Consider the following 22,839-nt stretch of genomic DNA (forward strand, 5'->3'; position numbering starts at 1 on the left):
AGTTCTATAAGGTGAAACAATTCGCTTTATTATCACACATACAAGTGGATTGAAATGATCTGAGTAGAAAGTACCAGTACACACAGTTACATGAGTACAATGGTAATGGTATTTTTGTGCGGTATTTGGTGTTGAAACTTTACCTTAGCATTTACAAAGATCCACAGTGTGCAGACAATTGACTTAATGCAACAACTCAGTATGCAGATATGATCACTTTGAAATAGAAGTTTATGAAGTGATAAGTACTTGGCATAAACACACAGCTTATTTTTTTTTTATTTTATTTTGCAGATGTGCAGATTTTGGGTGTGACTTTTTAAAATGGTGTTGCTCACAGAAGAGGAGCTAAATAATTCAGTGGTGGAGAAACCCAGGGCTTTGGTGCTGGCTGTACGTAGATGTTCACACTGAGAATTTAATCGTAAGAGAACAAACAAATGGCGCTACATCTAAGAATTATTCATAAGTTGTAAATTGGGTGTACATAAAACCCTCCACTTCCCACTGAATATTTTATCAGGGTGGTGTTTGCTTTGGAGAAATGAAGTGTCCAGGTTGGAGGTCGTGCTCTCATCAGATCTTATAGGGTCAGATTGAAAAAAATTTTGATTGTAGCTTTTCATTTTTCATGACGACATCTACTTCTAGTAGAAAACAAAACAAAAAACAAAAAAACTAAAGATTTCCTATTTTCCTGTGGCTGCTTCTTGTAGAGCTGGGAGGGCAGAGAAGTTTCCTAGCTTTGCATTGGTGACTAAACTTCAGCCCGACTTGCTGATCTTTTCCAACTCTGAAAAAGTCATGTAGGAACTGACTGTACTCTGGGAGGAGAACTTGGAGCTAGCTGCAGTGACCAGTACAAAAACTGATACTTGCATTTTTACAGACCATGATAGTCAAATACTGACTCATATTATGACAAACATTTAAGGTAGCTTACATCATGTAACATAAGATGACATGACAGTATATAGCTCTTCACTTAAATATTTGGCATTTATTCAATTATAGATGTTTTAACCCCTTGCAAAACCTGCATTTTTACTGTGAGTGGTTTTACATAGTCTCCATAGACCTGGCCTCTAAATTTGTCCTGTCACATGCTTGTCTCCATGGAGAAAATTAATTTTAATGCCGTACTGCGGAGCATTCCCAGAATAACATTAACTATATGGAATCACTAAACATGGAGGTGTCGTAACACTCTTTCAGATGCATAGTGCACCTTTAACAGTCGAATAAGTTTATAGTTATTTGGCTTAAAAATAAGATCAGTTACTCCAGACTCTTGGTGGACCAAAAACTTCAACAGCCATGTCTGTCGGAAAGTTCTATGTTGTAATTGTGATGATGGACCCAGAGTTAAAAATAGCTCCTGCGCTGACCCTGCAGCTACTGCCACACTCACTCTGTTTCTCTGTTACAGAATGTGAAGTGAAAGAGAGCGACTTAAACAATGTTTCTGTTATGAGCACACTGCTGACCCAGGAGTTTGCAAATGATGCTCAAGCAGTGTGCTCCAAAATTGCCTGGAGGAAGATGCTGCTCCACTCTGGTCCGATAAAAAAGTTTATAAAGAGCGGTGCCCCCGATTGTAAGAGAGATATATTAAGGGAAGCATCCAATGGACTACATACTCCACAGTGGCTTAGTCCCCCAGATGTAATTACATTCTGTCTGTTATGTATAGATTGTTAACTTTGTGGTGATTTGCACATTTTAAATTCATCTAATTATTCAGGTACATTGCACATTGGCGCATGGCTTTTTGAAACTGCACTATAATAAAGACAATCCATTTGTGTGCTGTGCTATCCCCACATTGCCAGCTCAGTCCTTGTTATCTTCACCTACACTAGAAGACACCAAAAGTTTGGACACTCCCTCTTATTCAATCACATCACATTTTTTCTTTATGTTTACTACTTCATACCTTTTAGATACATACAGAGGACTTCAAATATATGAAGCAAGATATATAGAATTATGTAGCAAAGAAAAACAATAAATACCTCAATAAAATATTTTTTTAATAATAACATTTCTCTAAATATTGGCCCTTTGCTTTGTTGACAGTGCTGTAAACCCTTGGCCTTCTCTCAGTGAACTTTGTGATGAAATCAGTCCTCCTGAAGTGGTTTTCACTTCAGGGTTAAGAAATGCCAAGAGTGCAAATCTGAGTTCAAAGCAAAGGGTGACTATTTTTTTAAATTGTTTTAATCTGATTGTCATATGTGTCATTTATAGTTTTGATGCCTTAGGTGAGAACCTACAATATAAATAATCATGGAAATAAAGAAGAAACATAAATGAGTATGCCCAACCTTTTGACTGGTAGTGTGCATTATCAGAAGTATAATTCTCCCTACAATGGAAGCATAGCCAGATTGGTCTAGACTGGACTGAACAACACTATCACAATGTATTGAGGGCTCATGTCTCTGGGTCCCGGGTCTTTTACTGACTTTAAATAAACTTCTCATGTGTTAGAACTTCAGTGTTTATTTATTCTACTCCACATAGATGTTGTCTTGTAGATTTCACAATTTTAAAAACAACTGTTTTGTCATTGTTTCATCGTACCACACACAAACCCCAGCTTGTTTTGCAACTATACATGATGGAACGTTTGTCTACTCTGCAACGCCCACTCCAAGTAGATTCTTATTGTGCATTTAATCACAATATTATGCTAAAACATGACCTGTCAGAAAGACCTGCTGCACCTGGCAATAAAACTTCAGCGATAAATATGATCCTTCAGCTTTTTGTTGGCTGTGTGAAAACCACTGCGGTGACTCCTATAATGTGCAGGAGCCATTGTGTGTGGGAAGGAGTGAGGAGTAGTTCTACTGATGAGGTGGTGCCAATTTTCTGGACTTTAAATATGAGGGCACGACCTTTCTATTTTAATATTCATGTCACTTACCTCTGGGAAACGGGGCAGCACTTTGCCAGACAAATCTGCCGTAAAACTCCATATATGCTTCAACTCACCTTCAGCCTTTCGGACTTTTTAGAATTTAAAGGTCCTATATTAGGGAAAATGACTCCTGTGAAACTATGGCATGTTAGAATGTTGTTCAGAAACATACCTGGAGTAGTGTTTTCTTTCATTCACACATGTTTGAGTAAACATTTATTATTAACCTGTCTACATCTCCAAACCTAAAAATGTTCTGTTCCACCTTGTGATGTCATGAAGGTGTAGTTTTAACTTAATAGCTACCTTTTACCTGTAGCTCAGTAGAGATTAGCATTTCAAGGGCTGAAATTATCCAAATGATTCTACTGAAGGTGAATGGAGTTTGAAAACACAGTGGTGCACTTCCTGTTCTAACACATGACATCACAAAGTGGAACAGAGTATTTTATGTTTGAGAGCCTAAATATGCATAAAATGGTCAAGTTTGTGTTAAACATGTGTGAATGAATCAAAACCTGGCATGTTTGTGATGAGAAAACATCATAACAGATCAGAAAATACTGTAATATGGACCCTATACTACCCTTGTGTCATCATCGTAACCGCTGATCATTCCACCATAGGCATATAGACATATAGAACACCCCCAGCACGATATCTCTGCAAAGTATCAATCAGCCATTTAAGTTTCAATCATGCTATTGAGTGATCATGGTTCACACAGTGGCCATGAGGAGCCAGAATCACAATATAAAGTATAACGATCAACACAGCATTTGGGAGCTTTTCAAAAAGAGTCATCAAGCACTTTACATCACTGTGACTATCAAGTATTCACGAGCCAACTCAAGTGCCACTTGTATTAACGCTAATGGCACTCCTTCAAGTATGATTTTCAAGTTGTTATTTTCTTGTAAACTTGCAGCATAACTCTGCTGAGCTGTGTGTGACCATATTCAGCCTCCTCTAGGCTATATGGGATTTCTTGAAAAATTAAAAACAGAAGTGGTTTACAGCAGCCCAAAGTTATTCCTCACTTTTTTAACACATCCTAGCATCCCAATTATTTATCGTGATGAATTAATACATGCTTTTCACAACTTTCAGAGACCAGAGTTTTGCCATCACGATAAAGCTAACTACCTAAATGCACACTTCCAGTTTCTCTGACAATAAAACACTTTATAATTAGATGCAGACAGCTCACAACAGTCTCATTTTGGCCCAAACTGAGACTGAGGCTATTGGAAGTTGATACGCCATGTACACACCACTGCAACTTATAGAAAAAGAATAACTCAGCTCTGGCCTGACTTATGTTTGGAGTGTAGAGTACCCATTAAAATGCATCCACACATCACAAGGCACACGCTGGCTCCATGGATTCTGCCTCCAGCTACAGCTAGCATGGATGATGGCTTTAAGGCTGCAGACTAGCACTGCACATTTGTTCACTTTGAGCAGCCACATGCACAAGTCGACCAATACAGAGACTAATGCTGCGTGTTTAGGGACGGGGAGTGCACATCCATCACCATATCTGCTGTAGTTATGGCTCCCAGGCTCACTCATGGATATCTGAAGCCCTTTTTGAGTTACTTCTGGAGTTTTAATGCAGCTTTTGTACGGATGTGCTCTGCCCAACTGGCTTTAATGGAGTAATTTAACAGTTAAAAATAATCCTTACTGTACAAAGGAAGTTTTCACCAAAACGTTAAATTTCAAATCTAATTTTTGTGCACCAGCAGCTAAACATTTACTTTCCAAAAGCTCTTGTCTGTTTGTACGGTGAGAGAGAAGAGACAGATGTGGGGTTTCAAAGTCAAACAAAATAAACACATTTCACCATAGCAAAGAAACATTTTTATGAGTTTGGATCCATTTCAGTGACTTCCTGTTACATTGTTCAGTGCTATAAGAATAAGTGATTAAGAGTGCAGAGTGCTGTGTAGAACCGCTCTGGGCCATAGGTCCAAATGCCTGAGGACATTTGGACAGTGGAGCAGATGTACAGGACATGTCGGTGCATATAAGACACACAGGTGAGGGGACCCAACACAGACAGACAAGGCTTGGGCCCCAGGCACTGGCTCTACACTCACTCTTACACTATTAGTAATGCTCACTTTTAAAACTGAGAAAGGACACATGTAAATCAGCTGTGACAGCTCTGTCTGTGTCTTTTGATGTCTTCTGCCAAAGAGGTTCTTCTGTATGTAGAAGTTTGACTGATTTCTTTGACAGGATTCATATTTTTTACCCTACTATATCCATTTTCAATAAAGTGTTTGTATGAAAATAAATGTATACAGAAAAGAACATTTCTGAACCAGGTAAGTAGAGGTTTGGATATTGAAATGGAAGATACATAATTTACAATGATAGCATATAACTCTTTGCACTAGAGGTCAGTATGGGACTTGCAGATATAGCTGAACATCAGAGAGTCATAAAATGTAGTGAGTCCAGTCAGAGGCTCTTTGCTTGTGTGTGACATAAAGTGGCTTCTGGCAGATTGTCAGAGGTGTGAGTGTGAGGCGAGAGCAGCGAGTGGAACTTAGAAAAGCCTTTTAGATTAGATAAAGGCACAGAGGAGAGCAAGGAAGATGGACTCCATGTTGGATCCATTATCCTACATTCTATCTCTGCTCTGACACTGTGAATGGCATGTGCGTTTGCAGAAATGTATACTTGCAAGCGTGTCAATACTCCTGTCCATCATCGCACTGAAATCTGCTACACATTAATTCTATTTAGGAAAAGGTACATCTGTTGAATAGGGCCGCAGTGCCTCAGAGTTTAAAGCACTTGTCCCCAAATGTGTGGTTATGCAACAATTGTGATATTTTTAAAAGGGCCCATATTAAATTATTTTTGGTGTTATAATGTTGAGTTCTCTCAAATGAAAAACACTCTGTTCCACCTTGTGATGTCATGTGGTAATACAGAAAGTGCTCCACTGTGTTTTTATACTCCACACATCTTCACTAGAATATTATAGATAATTTTAGCCCTGGAATCGCCAATCTCTAACTAAAGGTAAAAAGCCTGTTAACTTGAAAACTACCACGGCATGGCATGACATCACAAGGTGGAACAGAATATTTTGAGCTTTGGAGATGTAGACAGACTAAAAATAACGGATTACACAAAGCGTGAGTGAAATAAAACAGAACTTCAGGAATGTATTTGAAAAAGGTAACAAGAAACAGTCAGTTTGCTGTCAAATGGGCGCTTTAAGTCACAGATTTAATCACCTCCCACATATATGACAGCAGCTTGGTCAAGGATTCTGATGAATGCTTGCAAACATGTTCTTATTAGACTATGAATGCATGTTTGCTCTAAAAACATGATAAATGGTTTGTTAATCTGTTCTCTCACTCATTTGTGTTCCAAGTTGCTTTTTTAAACTTCTTTCTGCCCTCATAGTTGTTGCTGCCACCATCGCATCATCTCTACCTGCTCTTGCCACCTCATTGAGAGCTTGTTAAAATTGATTGACAGGGGCTGATATTTTAGGAAAGTAATGGTCCAGTAGCAGATGTGCTATGACTACACAAATGAAATGGCCATATAATACTCCTTTATCTCCAACTATTTCACATACATGATTCACCTTGAAAGAGTGTGTGATATTTTACCTGGCTTTAAGATAATTTTGCTTAAGTGCGGCAGATGGGGGCTTTGTAATGGTCGTTCAAACCCCATCATTTGTAGCGGGGACACTATTTCTTGGTCATGAGGTGATTGGATCAAAGCGGTGCTCCTCTGCTCAGAAAAGCCCATCTGATGTGAGACTGGGTGTGTGTATGTGCCTGATGAAACAGGCTGCTCTGCTCCTGCTATGTCATTATTTTTCACCATTCCTCATGAATTTCAAGATTTCAATCTAGTTTGCTCTTACACACGTGGCCAGCTGCAAATCATTTCCATCTCATCTTCTCCCAATCTTATCTATGAAAGCTATTAGCAGGCGTCCGGACCGAAAGGTGTTCAGCTCATAAAGTTATACATAAAACTAATCAGCACTGCACATATTGCCTCTAAAGTGGGTCAAGTGGCGGTTCATGGCAATATTAATATAGGCACCACTGTGGGTCTGTATTGTCAGAAGAGCTGAAGGTGTGAGGCTGTCTACTGCCTTCAATTTCCTGAGGCTTGATTTTAAGTAATAAAGGGTGCAGGTTATCTGCAAAAGACCTTGGCGACACACGTGCGCACACTGCACACACACACACACACACACACAAAACTGCACACACACACACAAAACTTTTTTTTCCTGAAAACTGGGTAGATGGAACATCACTGTCCAGTTTTTGTTTTCTCTCTGGGGCAAATTGGCATAGACATGACTGCTGATTTGTGTCAGCTGCCTCTGGCTGACTTCTTATTTATCAAAAATTAGCTAAGTGCCTTACCTGGATACATCAGCTGTATGCACTGAGATTGAACCACCAACCAACTGGTTGTATGACTCTTCCACCTGAGTCTTATCTCTCTGTGAATTCTCATAAGATCTGGTTCTATAATTTGTAACTACAGCTGAATGTGTGGGCCTCAAAGAGTTAATGAAAGCCCCAGGCAGCTGCCAGCTGCAGGGACTAAATGTAGTGAAGAGCAAACCAAAGCAATTAGACACACGATGCATTTAGTGGACACATACATATGCTCACATGAGCTGAGCCGCACAAAGCCACGCTCACGTTTTTGTGCTCCCTCTGTGTGAGTCCATTTGATGTGCAGAGCTGATTGCACCTGTTTGAGGCTTTCTTATCTGTGCACTGATCCAATCACATCCAATCAGCTCCTGTGTGCACATGCGGATCCTGTTCTGTTCACACACATGACCAGAGCAGAGCTCCTGCAGCTGGAATCAAGGCCAAATGTGATGAATGATCGTTCAACAAAAGCGCCAGTGCGCTTACATATTTTCTCCTTAATTTAACTCTGCTCAATTACCTTTGGTCTTAATTTGATATAGAAGTCTCATTTGTCTCTGCCAACTAACAGGCATAGCATCCCCCACTATTAAATTAATAAACCAATACCCATAAAGCACTTTATTTAAGTCTAAAAAGTGTCACTTTCCTCAATACCTCAGAGACCAGTATATATAGACCATACCAATTTATACATTTTGTGCTCTTTCCAAAAATTTTCACCTATTTGTTGATTTTGACTTTATCAAAAACACTTCCTTGAATCCTAGTCCTGTGTTATAAAAAAATATAAAAGATTTTGAAAGTTCATGACATTGTTTTGAGTTTGGATGTAGGTCAGTAGAGCTCCACAGACATAAACCATGCCTCACACTGTGTATACTGCACTCCAGATGGGATCCATCAAGTTGGACATCAAGATGGCTCTTTAGTTCCCCACTTGGGGAACTGTTTGGACTTGAGAGGACAGATGTGGTTAAGGTTTAGAGTTGACTTCAGAAGATCACAGCACTGAGAGACTCTCACACACATGCAGGATAAGGGATTAAAGCTTTGTAAAATCTTATATCCAGGCAGCTTTGACAAACTGTTTGTAATATTTGGTCTTTGTTATATATTATGTTTGAGGAAAGAAGTAAATTTCCAAAGACTAAAGGCAGATACAAAGGCTCTAATGATCCCTATGCCCATGTTCAAACAAGACCTCCAGGGGGCCTCTTCTGCGCCCTCTGGTGGCCATTAAGTGTGCCACCTGCACTTGATAAAAGTTGAACCCTTCGAAATCTAATTGAGATTTTCAGATGGCTTCAATCAAAACAATTAGAGCAGGTAAGACTACATTCCTTAACTTCCCATGAGATAAAAAAGCAGGATTTTTTTTTTTTTTTTTTTTTGCCTCTGTGCATGTTGCTCAAAACTGATTATATGTGGCTCTTCCTTTGCAAAAACCACAACAAAAGTATGGTTATCGCAGAGCATAATTTGCAAACCAAACTTAGTCACCTGCAAATGTGTTAATCGTTGTTAGTCACTAGATTATTAATGGCAACCGTTGCAGTTTAGGTTGAGTTAAGCAGCATAGAGCCCCCGTGTATAGTGTGCGTGTGTCTGTGGGGGTGTGAGTGTGTGAGTGTGAGTGTGTGTGTGTGTGTGTGTGTGTGTGTGCTAGAGATAGAGAGGTAGTGGGCTGTCTCTACTCCTCACTGTGGACCTTCCCTCGCCTCGAGTCAGCCTTCGTGCGTCCCTGTTCGCTGTTTACTCGTCTCTACCTCTCCACTCTCCCTTCGCTCTGCCCAAACCAACAGCGGGACCAGACGTGCTGCTCTCCTCACTCCAGGATGCACTCGTCTCCGCTGAGGCTCGTTTAGCACACCCCAGAGTAGTCTGATAGAGAGCTTTTGGTTACGGGATTTGGCCATGGGTTTGTGCGTGGTTCCGCTGCTCCTCGGCTATTACTTAGTGTCCAGTTTGCTGTGTAACGCTGTGGCTTTCGTGGAGGAGCCGTCTGGGGGCAGAGCGGACGGGTACTGCGGCCGGATCCTGCGCGCACAGACCCAGGGCACCCGCCGGGACGGACACCATGAGTTCAGGCTGCGAGTGGAGGGCGACCCCGAGACCTACCAGCCCGGCAGCACGTATAGAGGTGAGTGTGCGGGCGCGGGCTGGACTGACAAAAGTGTGGCTCAAGCTTGAACTTGAACTGAAAACTTTTTAGACCATAAACAAAATCCAAACTTATAATACGTGGGCGAGAACTCATTCACACATTTTCATACCTATACTTTTTCTTCCTGAATAAAAAAAGTTGAATAGTAACAAAAACCCTTGAATTAAAATGAACCAATGCTACTAAATTGTGAGATTTTTTGTAGACTAACCAATCTGCATTTTATTCTTTGCATTTGAAATAGGCCTAGTTAAAGGTGCATTGTGTAACTTTTTGGTTGGGGGTCATTAACATGCTCGTTTCTATGGATCTGCCTGGAATGTTCCACAGTATGACATTAAACAGCTCTACTTTACATTGATTAAATTAAAAGTGGTTTTATAGCTCAAAAATACCTAGAAAAATATACATTCTCACTGCTAGCGGGGTCGCCTCTCCACAGATCTGACCTGTAACTTTGTCTGGTTTGACCTCCGTGAAAAGGTTTAATGTCATACTGTGAAACATTCCAGACAAAGCATCTCCATGAATAAAAGCATTTGACAGACCCTACACCAGAAAAGTTACAGAATGCGCCTTTAAGGTAATGAAAAAAATTTGCTCTTTATTCTTGTATTTTTAATAATTTTCCCACTGTTAGAGAATGCTTCCTGTAAAAATATTTGCATCACAAACTTTCCACATGGGACTGTCACTGTTATAAAACAATAACTTTGAAATGTGCCTATTGTGACTTGCATAAACATTAGATCATAAGTTAGTCCTCCATAAGTGACAGTTATTGCCAGCCTGTGTCATGTATCTTAGCACACAGTTTGTTTCTCCGCTGTCAGCGATGCTAACTCTGTCTCCACCGTAGAGAATCCTAGTTTGATAAGGCACTTAGTCTAATGTGTGACCTATATTCACTTCCTGTCCTCTGCATGGACCTGAGCATTCTTCCCTGCATACAGACTCGCGCACAGTGCAGATCTGGCTCCAATTAAGGCAACCTACACTTTTATTGCCTCTGTGGTCAATACTGGTCACAGACGGAAGACATTAGCCCCAGTGCAGATACATTTAAACTTTCACCCAATTCCTCCAAGTTGTTATTTTGAAGGGTTTTTCAGTGAAGTAGTGCAGCTCGCTAATTAAACTTACAAACATGAAACACGCCAAGGTTGTCAGTGCAGATCTGGAAACACTCGGCGCTGGCACCTCTTTACAAGGCCAAAACTTCACTGTAATAATCAGTTACAACCTGTGAAGAAAAGTGCCTACAGTCTGGTCAAGTTGTTTTGTCGAAATGTTAAAGGATGCAATTTTTGGAGAAACCTTACTAGTCTTTCTGTAACTGTGTTTTGAAGAATAATTTTAACAACTCAACAACGATGGGTTTGATAAGACTCTGAAAAACTGTTTTGATCCACAAGGGAAATTATTTGGACACAGTAGCTCACACATTGCAATAAATATAATAACAAAGAGCAAAAATATAAATGGTAATAATAAATAAAAAATCAGAAGTAGCAAAAGTAGCAAGAGACTGGTATCGACTACGGCACAATTATACAACTGTATATGTACAAGAAAAAATTAAAATGTAGAAATATAGTAAATATATCTTGGCTATATACAAGAAGTCGTAAGGAGAAACAATGCAAAGATGAAATAGTGATTGACATGAGGTCGTCTATTACATAAGTGTGAATTGTTGCACAGTTGTATTAGCCAGGCTTGTTGATACCTAATGCCCATCAATTTCATTTCTCTCCAGTGACCAGGTCAGGAATCAGAATACAATAAATGGTTCGCAAATACCCCGGAAGTGCGAGTTCGGGCACCAGCCAATCAACAAAGAGCCATATATTCTTTGTTGGCAACAATTCCCGAGATCAAGGATTTAAAGCCGGAACAAAGAGAATGTTTGGCGAATATTATCAAGGGGAAAGACGTTATTGTCCTTCTTCCTATGGAATTTGGGAAAAGCTTAATATACCAGTTCGCCTCGTTAGTGGAGCATTACATACGTCATGACCAAATAGCAGTGATTGGTTAAATGAAAAAATTTACCCACCTACCATCAAGCAAACAAATTCTAATGCTGCAAGGTCAGACAGTTTCCACGAAGTGAAACCGGCTGATGAAGCATGCTACAGTTGTATGAAGTATGGCATGAATGTAGTCCTGCATGATTCGCTTTATTCCAAGTTGGTAGTGTTATAGAACCACCCAAGTACCCAGGGGCTGTTACGAAAACATTCACAAGTTTATCCTTTTATGGTCTACTTAAAAACATTTTGATAAATAGTGTAAACGCACAGCGCTGGAGCTATGGTTACACTGCACTGAACATAGCAATGAAGCCTGCACATTTACACTAAAATTGCATTTACTGGGATGTATCAATTGTTAAACTATAGCCTAAGATGCACCGATCCAGCTTCTTCATTTCTGATATGATTACGATACTATAGCTTTAAGAATCTGCTGATAACTGATAATGATGATTCATCCATACCAGCGCAGAGATTGAAAACAGCATTTATTTCCTTAAAACGTAAATAACATAAAACAGATGTGATCCAAATGTGTCATGTAGCTGTTATTTATCCCTCAAATCACTACAGAACAACTTTGTATACATGAAAAATCAAACATTATGAGACTTTCTGAACTAGGTATGACCAGTAAATATGATACAGTACATAAAATGATATGTTCAACCAGGATATCGACTGAAGTGATATTTGGAAGCAATTTTTTTCAGTACTGGCGCCGATACCACATCCCATCCCTAAAATGATCAGTATCTTAATGATGTACCTGTAGTCTGTCTGGAGCAGGTTAAAGATAAAAGTTGAAATGAGAGCATTGGGTTGGGGCAGCAGTGTGAGCTGAGTTGAGAATAGAAATCCTCCCACATCTTTATATTACATCGGCAGAGTGTTGACGCCCCGCTCTCACCAGGAGATTTACAGGCTCAGTGTTAGACCGCAGGCTTCTGTTTACAGCTCTCCATCTTCACGCTGGGCCTGTACTCACCACAGTGTCCCTGCTCACATGAGGGGGCTACCACTGTGATGTGCATGCCAATTTGCACTTCATGCCTTATGTTTATGTCAGTTTGAATAGCTCTTCTCAAAACCCATTCTTATCAACCAACATTCTTTTAATATATGTGGTTTTTTATAGAACATGTCATTCAGAATTGACTTTTAGGTTTTAAGCATGTGATATTGTTGTTCAGTTGTTCAGAACCATAAACCATATATATAAGTGGACATAACTAACCCACTAGTAGCCTTGTTCCTGTGAGCCTCATAATTTTGGTCTTAAAATGTTCATATTAACTCTCTCTATCCTGGTGTTTTTATTTCGCTATTTTGCCCATAAATAAATTTCTATTCCTGATATGGACCTGGCTCCAAATTCGCCACTATAACTGCTAGCCTTGTGAGCTTCATTTGACTGGAGCTGAACACTATGGGTGACGTCACACTCCCTTAGTCCTCTTCTTTACCCAGCGTATGTTCAGAATCCCGGAAGACCCCCGCCTGGTGCATTAACCATCACCAGACTCGTAAGTCTTGAAAACTGTTGGTAGTTACTGGTATGTGGCCAGTTGGCTGCATATATTTACTTTTTAATTGGTTATTCCCACACCTAAACTGCACACTGGAATTAGAGTTAACATTTTTATGGCATTTTATTTTTTATTTTACTTTTATTTAACCAGGAGGTCCCAGAATCTTTTTTTCAGCCGAGACCTGGCCAAGTTAGCAGCCAACGCAATCAATACAAAAGAATCAAATCACAAAATATCACATTATAGAACCATTTGCATCACTCAAGAAAAACGTACACATGTCTCGGCCATTGCACTTTTAAAAGAGACCATAGATTCGAGTTTAAGATCATTCTGTAAATGATTCCAAGACCCTGGAGCTGCGTAGGAAAAGGCACATTTTCTCAGCTCAGAGACACCGAGGAACAGTGAAAAGTAACAGGGAGAAGGAGCGAAGCCGGTAACCTGAGCTGATATTAAAGGGCCCATATTACACTATTTTCTGATCTATGTTTTAATGTAGTTCTCTCATTACAAACATACCTGGAGTTTCATTTTATTCACACATATTTTACACACAAATCCTGCATATTTAGGCTGAGTTCAGTGCCCCATTGTGTTTTTAAACTCCATGCAACTTCACTAGAATTCTTTTGCAATCACTGTTGAACTAAAGGCAAAAGGAGCTGGTAACTTGAAAACTACCATTAGATGACATCACAAGGTAGAACAGAGATTTGGAAATGCAGACAGACTTCTAATAAAATGTTACTCAAACATGTGTGAATGAAACAAAAACAACTACAGGTATGTTTTTGAGGAAGTAACAGCATTATAACATGTCTTAAAGCTCACAAGAGTCAGAGATTTACGTTATACAGAATCTTTAAGGACTTTACAAAGGTATAAAGTTTTTCTTAAGTTAGAAATACCAAAGCCAAGGTGACAAAGGGCATGTTTAAAAGCTACTTAAAGCCACATTAATGCATCATAAGTCCACTCTCTGTTTGGGTATGGCAAAGCTCAAGACACTTCCAATCAGTAAACCATAACTGCATAATGGCACCAGGGAAGATATCCACTGAAAAAATATATATGCACATTTTTTATACTCTTGCTGTGACATTTCTTAAGAGAAAATATGGCAGCTTTAAATTTAAAATATTAACCACGTCAGTATTTTAATGCATTAATTTCAGGGTTCAGTTGTGCCGGACTATTCCCCATTTGACCTCTGTTTCTGACTCTGGTCTCACCCAGCCCCAGACTTACATGGATATAAGCAGTTTCTTCTTGGGTTCTTTTAGTTATAGCCCAAGCTCAATTTTGAGGTCAAATAAAACACTTGAACAGTCCAACCATAACTCATGCTGGTTAAATATTCAGGCCAGCTGCCAATGAGATGCAGGCACAGATTCTACCCGTAACTAAAAAGATGAATGAATAAAATGTGATGAAATAGACCCATACTAGTGTTCTGCTTTTCACATTGTTACGAAAATGTTGTTGGTTATTATTGTTTTGAGTCATTAAAGCAGACCTATTATGCAAAATTTACTTTTATAGTGTTTCCCATCACCATTTACTCACCAAAAGTTGTACTTGCAGTAATTCATGCATGTTAGAGCAACCGTTAATCACTTATTTTCAAGACACCATTGTGCTGATCAATCCCTGTTTGCACCACCACCGGCACAGCTCTGTCCTTACTTTGTTTTCCAATTTTTTCTTAATCGCTGATACACATAGGATTCGGCAGCATCACATAGTCATTTTGGTACAAATGAAAAAAAATCTGTGGCTCACTAGAGTGATGTGCGGTTATCCATCAGAGCTGCCGACTCTCTGTTGTGTCCCAGTGGTTTTCAAACACAGAAATCAGCAGACTTGTTTCTTTTATTAAGTCGTTTTAGATGAATTCTGCAATTTTAAATGTGTAAATTATAACAAAATTATCCATGAGTGTCATAGATCATTGTTTCTCAAAGACTGGGTTGTGACCCTCAGGTGGGTCACAAGAGGTTTTTTTTTGGGTGGCCTTGTCATGATCTGCATGTAGGTCTGCAATCTACAGTTCTGACACATGTTAAAATGTTAAGACATGTTTTGTATAATTTCCAATCTTTTTGTGATTATTTTATTGACTATTTTGTTCCAATATTGCTGGTTCAATTGAATGTTGAAAAGAAAAAGAAATGGGCTACATTTAATGTCTAAATAGGTGACTTATGGATCCCTTTTATTTCTGGTTCAATGACTGTTTTTCATTGTTTAAAAATGTAGTAATACTAATTGTTCAGAGAGACATGATCGATTAACAATAAAATATCCTCATAAATGGGAAACACTGTCATAGATTACAGCTATATAGCAGATACATGCACAATACATATTTTTTTATGTACTTTACTGATGAGTGCAAAGCAAAATAATTAATCATTATTTTTGCTCATATTGATCAATCACAATTTTTGATAAAACAAATGGCAAACAGCGTACAAACTTATTTTCATGAATCAGACCATTATTTTAAATACACTCCTCCAAAAGCCCAAACCGTAAACTGCTCTAGATCATATGCTCTTACTGCCACAGGATAAAGTCTGATTAACTGCACAGCTCAGTGTTCCCATTGGCGTTGCATAATATACAACTTGAGAAGGAGTGTTACAGTGGAGCTCTATAAATGCTCTATAAACACATGTAGATTTGTACTTACAGAACAGCTTTGTCCATCAAATTAAATGTGAAAATGTCTTCATCACTCTGGGGGTGTTCTACATGTAGCCTATGTGTATTGGCAGAATGTTCATGGAGACACAATGCACAAATTAAAAGTCAAAAAAAATTTTAAGGTGAAAATACTAAAATATACACAATGGATTTAAACACTTTTTCAGAAGTCTTTGATCAATATGAGCTTTCAGGGTTCTGTTTACAAGTTTGATTTTCAACAAAAAGGTGAGAGTGACTAACTGAAAAACTGTATAATATTAGCTACGGTAGTTTGTGACTGTCATCTTAAGAGTCAGAAATTTGTTTAAGCGCATAAATCATCTCACCTGTTGTAGTTCCAACCAAGTCATCTTTCTGTTCAGTTTGTGTTAAAATAAAACTCAGATTAAGTCTAACTTGAGTTTCTAACAGAGTAGTGCTGATACCTGCTGCAAAGTATCAATAATGAAACATAAAATTTCACATTATTGTTGGTATTTGTAGTTCCAATACTGACTGTTATTGTCTCTTGACAGTGGTCCTGCTGGCACAAAGCCCCTCCTATTTCAGGGGCTTCACTCTCATCGCTCTGAAGGAGGGGAGAGAGGGCACCGCTGAAGACGACTACACGGGACAGTTTCAGGTACATCACATATTAATTACTAGGCATTACTAGACATGTTAGATGGAACAATACTTTTTGGGATCAGTGTTTATCATGAGGACTTTTTCTTTGTACTACTGGGAAATTTGTGGTTATATTTTTGAACCACGATCAGATTTGAGTCATAGAAGGTTGAACTATAATCATCATCATCATCTTTATTCTGGACTTATGGTTCATTTTTAAAACAGACAAGTACAGTGACATTACAAAACAACAAACATTTATGTTTTTAAAAGACAACCATACCAGTGTCTCCGCATATTGGACTGACATCTTATTGCACTGAATCTCATATTTGTGAGTGACATTATGATTTCATTGTCCAATTTGTTCAGCCTGCACATAAAACTGTACATTAAAATTTTTAGTGCAGCTTGCAAAGCGTTCACTTTTGCAGTAACAAACATCTCTCTCACACTCGTCGATTGTGGCCTCCTCAAAAGTACCCCTAAAGCATCATTGTAAACCACCTGCAGACTTTGCAAACTGGCTTTTTTATAATTAATCCAGAGGTGGGCTGTATACAACTGTGTACAATATGATACTAATAATAATGATCATAATTATGAACTTCTATGACTCATAGATACAAACTAACTACTTAAAGGTGCACTGTGTAACTTTGCTGGTAGAGGGTCCACCACTTGCTTTTCTCCATATAAATGTTATTGCTTTATCTGGAATGTTTCACAGTATGGCATTAAACCTTTCTATCATCATAAGGACCAAACCAGGCCAGGTTACTGGTTAGATCTGTGGAGAGGAAACTCCACTCACAGTCACAGAATTAGTGTTTTTCAAGGTATTTTTGAGCTATAAAACCACTCGTAACTGAATAAATGTAAGGTAGATCTGTTTAATTGTCCTATTGTGGGATATTCGAAGCAGAGACATCCATAGAAACAAGAAGGTGACAGACCTCCAACCGAAAAATTACACAATGCACCTAAGAGTTATATTTTATTTATTGCATCTCATATTTTGCATTTTGAATACTGTTTTGGGGATAATTCTACTTTATGGCTTAGTTACAGTATTATTGTTTATCATCTCTGTTTTCTTAGTATATCACACTTCAAAATGGGTTATCATGACATCCTGATGCAAGTGTTCATTTTGTATTCTCACTCAATATTTAATTAGATTTGGGGTCTGGTTTTAGAAATTTGCAGGCAGAACATCTAACTCAGTGTTATTCCAATGGAGCTCTACATCTGGAACAAGTCTTTCTCTAAATTGCCCAAATATTATGATTATATTCTTGCCTAACTTCAAATCTTTATGGCATAAAGATGAGTTTAGAAATAGCAACCCAAATGATTGTTGGAAGAAAATTTAATTAAAATATGACGCATAAACAAAATTTGTTGCACAGTTTGGCCAATAAACAAACATGTTCAAATTAAAATGGAGTGTTAAGTTTTAAAAATATGTATGAAACTCACTCTGGTGAAGTTCAGTTGGAGGTTTTGTGACATTTTATAACCCTGCAACTGGTACAGCTTCTGTCACTTTCCACTCGTCCAAAAACTTCCTAAAACGACAATTTGAATACTGTGATTGGAGCATATAGGGTTGTCAAACAGTGAAGACTTATTGATTCTGAAATTAGTGTAAAAAACGAAATAGTTACTCTCACTATTGTCAGCTAGATAGCAAAGTGTGAAGTATGATATATTGCTGAAGTAAATAGACGATAAAAACGATAATATTGAAACTAATTTATGCCACTTACACAGTAACCCAAGAGCAGATTTAAACCACAAAAACAATTGTAAATGTAATATATTGTTAAAAAATCATGAGCCGCTAGAAATAAACAGCAGAATAAAACACTTTAGTCCTTACTTTGCATCTGTAATGAGTAATAGAAGTTACTAATTCAACTTTCGAACCAGAGTTGGGGACAAGTCATGACTTAGACTTGAGTCAGATTTGGGTCACTATTTTTAGGACTTGAGACTTGATTTGATAAATGGACTAAGACTTGGGACTTGAGGCCTGTGACTTGAGATGACTTGAAAAGCACTCAGAAATCTGAATTCTTTCTATTCTAACCATAATGATTCACACTAAGATGTTGTCAAGACATTTAAAAATGAAAAAAATACATTTCTAAACTCAAAAAACATAGTATATAAATATACTATGTTTAGTACAATTTAGTTTGAAATTCATATAAATGGCAAAAATCTAAGCTATATTTGGTACTTTGGTTTAAAGACTTGAAATGACTTGAAGGTCAAAGCAGATGACTTGGACTTGACTTGGACTTGACTTGGACTTATGAGCCAGTTACTCAAGACTCGAATTGGACTTGCCTGTATTTGACTTGGGACTTGACTCGGACTTGCGGTCAAAGACTTGAGACTTACTTGAGACTTGCAAAACAACAACTTGGTCCCAGCTCTGCCTTAAAACTTATCGTAAAAAAAAAAATAACAAAAAATGTCCCAGTACTGCAGAGAAAAAGTATACACGATAAATACTGACCCCAAAAAATATTGTTCCAGCTGTCATGTACTGAAAGATAAGTCGATGTAGTAATTATTGTGACAGGCCTATTGTCAAGTTCCAAAAATGCATTTATAAAGTGGTATTCCTACACTTTCGTGGATAATCTTATACTGTAGTGATTATCCATTTGTCTGTTTACCCAGCTCTATGTACACAGCTTTAGCATAAGAACTGAAATGTTACATGTTGAAAATTACATTCCATTTTGATTCCCTGGGGGTGTGACGCTAACTGTGGGCTCTACTCTGTCTGAGGCTTTATTAGACTTTAATCTGTGCTTTATTTTATCACAATCTGACCATAAAGAGCATTTGAGCTGATTTAAACAAGTCTCTCACATATAAAATTATGATCAGAAGCATTAGCCTACAGTTTTTGAGTTATTCATCTCATCTTTTTGTTGAAAACCCTAAACAGGACCATGAGCGCTCGTACTGATCACAGACTCCTGAAAAAGTGCCAGTGTGTGCGTTGTGTCACCATGGTAACTCTTAAACATTCAACCATTAGAGACACCCCCAGCATGATGTCACTTCAAAGTATGAATTATATAAAAAGTGAACATTTTCATCATTGCATGTTAAGTAAAAAGCAGCAAAAACCTGGTGCAGCATTTCAGATCTATGTATGTGAGTTGTTGCTATATTCAATTCATCATCTGGCTCCCCCTCTTGAAGGAACCATACCCTTCTGTAATTAGCTGTTGATTATATATGATTATTTATTAATGAGCCTGTGTCAGAAGGCTAATGATGTGGCGTATAATGTTTAGTCTGTAATAAAGCATAACAGGGAGTCATTGCCAGAAAACATCAGAAGGTTCAACCACTGACTTTTAATTAAGAGTGAACTAAGAATAATCATCCATCGTGCAAAAAAGCAAAGGTGTTGCAATGCCTTAATATTCGTAAGAGCAAATTAATGCACCGACCTGTTTGTAATTACATCATATTTTATTAAAGCTTTAACGTTACACTTTGAACCATCTACTCAGTTTAAATGATGTTGTTACACCTTCCTTTTAACTTGTAAATAAATAAACTCATGATGTGTGTGGTTTGATACTAATGGAAAGAGTGAGTAGAAAAGCTACCATCACCACATCCCCTCATGAAATTTAGAAGAGGACCCTCGTTGCGTAATGGCTTGTTGACTGTAAAACTTATATGGACATTTTAAATTCTCTGAGCTAGTTGTTTACCTCTGGGGGATGGGATTAGCGCTTGTGCCTTGCCACTGATTTTATTACTGCTGAAGATTTTGTGAATTTAAAGTGTTATATTTTATACTTTAGCGCACATATTACACTATTTTCTGATCTATGTTATAATGTTGTTTCCTCATCACAAACATACCCAGTAGGGATGTAACAGTAACCAAAATATCATGATATCGTAATGTCAGAAGTCTCACAATAATATCGTGGGCTGTCACAATATATCGAATTACAAGTTTCTTTGCTTAAATGCATGGTTTTATAGAAGCAACAGTGTATGAACATAGGGAACTACATATCCCATGATTCAGTTCAGCGCAGACAACATGAAGAGATATGTTTTTTACTTGAATTCTTAGGATTATCACGGAAATCATCCACACCAAAATCTTGTCAAGGTATTTTAAAAGCAAAAAAATGTCCCATCTACAATTATATTAGCCTCTCCAAAATCTCGCAATAAATATTGTACCGTGAGATGCATATTGTGATAATATCGTACAGAGAAATCTGGATATCATTACATCGCTAATACTCAGGGTTGTGTTTTGTTTCATTCACATGTTTAACACACAAACCCTCTCAAACAGAAAAAACTTTGTTCCACCTTGTGATTTTATTTATTTATTTATATTTACGAAATGCTCCACTGTGTTTTTAAATTCCATACAACTACACTAGAATCATCTGAATGATTTTAGCCCTGGAATTGCCCATCTCTACTGAATTAAAGGTAAAAGGTAATTTGAAATCTACAGCTTCATGACATCACAAGTAGGAATGTAAAGATATCCAAATCTCTCGGTATGATATTTTCATGATATACATCTCACAACATGGTATTTATTGTGATATTTTGTGGAGGCTAACAAAAAAGTTAATATGCTACTTTTTCCTCTTTAAATGCCTTGACATTATGCCTTAAAAATACCTTAATCCAAAGAACTAAGATTTAAAAGTACTTAGAATTGCTATTTCTTCATGTAGTTTGCACCAAAACGGAGCAAAGGGTCATGGTTGATGTAGTTCCCTCTGTTTTTTTTAGCTATTGCTGCACCGTAACAATGAATTTAAACAAAGAAACTTGAGATTCGATATATTGTGATGATCCATGATATTACTGAGAGACTTTTTGACGATACGATATAACAATATTTTGGTTATTGTTACATCCCTAATCACAAGACAGATTTATGATAAAGGATTACTCAAACGTGTGAATGAAACAAAACACAACTCCAGGTATGATTATGAAGACTTTACAGCATTATAACATGACTAAAATCTCACAAGAGTCAATTTTATGTAATATAGGACCTAAGTAATAATATTTGACTTAATTTCCATTACACTGTTCTACATAACTATTAACCATGCTTCCATTTTCAGCATTGAATTTGTGCTGTTTTGCGTTTGACTAATTGAACATCACCATCGAATTGTGTATCTAAAACCTAGACAAACTCTATGAGCCGCCCTCTGAGGTCATTGGGTGCAAGAGTGTGCCTGGAGCTTCTCTCTCAGCTCATAAAACAGATAAACAGTGTGAGATGTTTGTTTGGGGAGTAGCAGCTCTTCTGAGGAGACAGCCACACTTCCTGCTCCCACCCGCTCTCCGTAAACAGGAACACGGCCAGTCTGTCCCGGGGCTGAACCAAATGGAGCTGCAGGCCCTTACACAGGAATCCAAACAGACCTGAACATAGTAAGAGTTACTCAATACTGTCTGTTCAGTATTAATAGAGGCTTGAAGGTGTGCTATGTAACTTTTCTGGTAGAAGATCCACCATCTTCTTGTCCCCATAGAGATATTGAGACTTTGACTGGAATGTCCTACAGAATGGCTTTAAGCGTATTCATCCCCGTGGAGACAAGGAGCACGAAGTTAAATGTCATATGATGGAACATGCAGCAAGGCAAAACCATCTCCATAGAAAGAAGCAGATGGTTGACCTCCCACCAGGAATCTTTAAAGTCAAAAACCAACAACAGGAAAGTTAAAGTTATCATCCCCGGATAATTTGTCTTCTGCGTTTGACATAGCAGATCTTGAGCCAGGTTCAGTCAGTGGTCAGGACTACATAGATGGAGGTTTAATGGAGTATTTAGTAGTATAAATCTCACTTCAGTGACACAGTTTTAACTAATTTCCATATTCAGATTTTTGAAATTCTAAAACTGTAATAAACAGACCAACAGAGATATATAGAGCAGTCATACCTCGATTTCTCAAACTGGTAATGTTAATATAAACTCAGGGATGTTTCCTTTGGACTGTAGTAGTTTTAGAGCCCTAATGGATTAAAAATATATATTTGATTTTTTATTTATTTATTTTTATTTTTTTTAGCAGATACCGATACTTGGCCCATTGCTGTGGCCGATAACTAATATTTACCGATACCAATATTTAGCTTTTAAAATCCATAGCAAGGCCCTCAAATGTATCTTAAATTGAAGTACAGATCAACAAAAAAATACTTTTAACTGTTAAATTATAACAAAATGTAATATCTGAAATATAAATTAATGTGTTACAGATTTGTGTTACTCGTTAGTCTGTTCAGAAAATAGCACTCTAAAAAAAAGGGAAGCACTAAAAAAAGTAGTGGTATCGAATGATGATATCGGCC

The 22,839-nt window shown here is 37.8% G+C and overlaps 1 protein-coding gene across 1 annotated transcript in view; it reads left to right on the forward strand.

The window, feature by feature from the left end:
- Positions 1-9,095: 9,095 nt before the first annotated feature.
- The window catches only part of spon1b (spondin 1b), a 111,074-nt gene continuing 97,330 nt past the window's right edge, over positions 9,096-22,839 (forward strand). The window contains exons 1-2 of the mRNA XM_020935102.2: positions 9,096-9,517; positions 16,343-16,449. Coding sequence (XP_020790761.1) covers positions 9,292-9,517; positions 16,343-16,449 — 333 coding nt within the window. The 5' untranslated portion in view covers positions 9,096-9,291. The remainder of the gene's footprint in view (positions 9,518-16,342; positions 16,450-22,839) is intronic.

The sequence above is a fragment of the Boleophthalmus pectinirostris genome, unplaced genomic scaffold (assembly GCF_026225935.1).
Source record: "Boleophthalmus pectinirostris isolate CB_2022bp ecotype Guang Dong unplaced genomic scaffold, ASM2622593v1 HiC_scaffold_2, whole genome shotgun sequence".
In the NCBI taxonomy this organism is placed as follows: domain Eukaryota; kingdom Metazoa; phylum Chordata; class Actinopteri; order Gobiiformes; family Gobiidae; genus Boleophthalmus; species Boleophthalmus pectinirostris.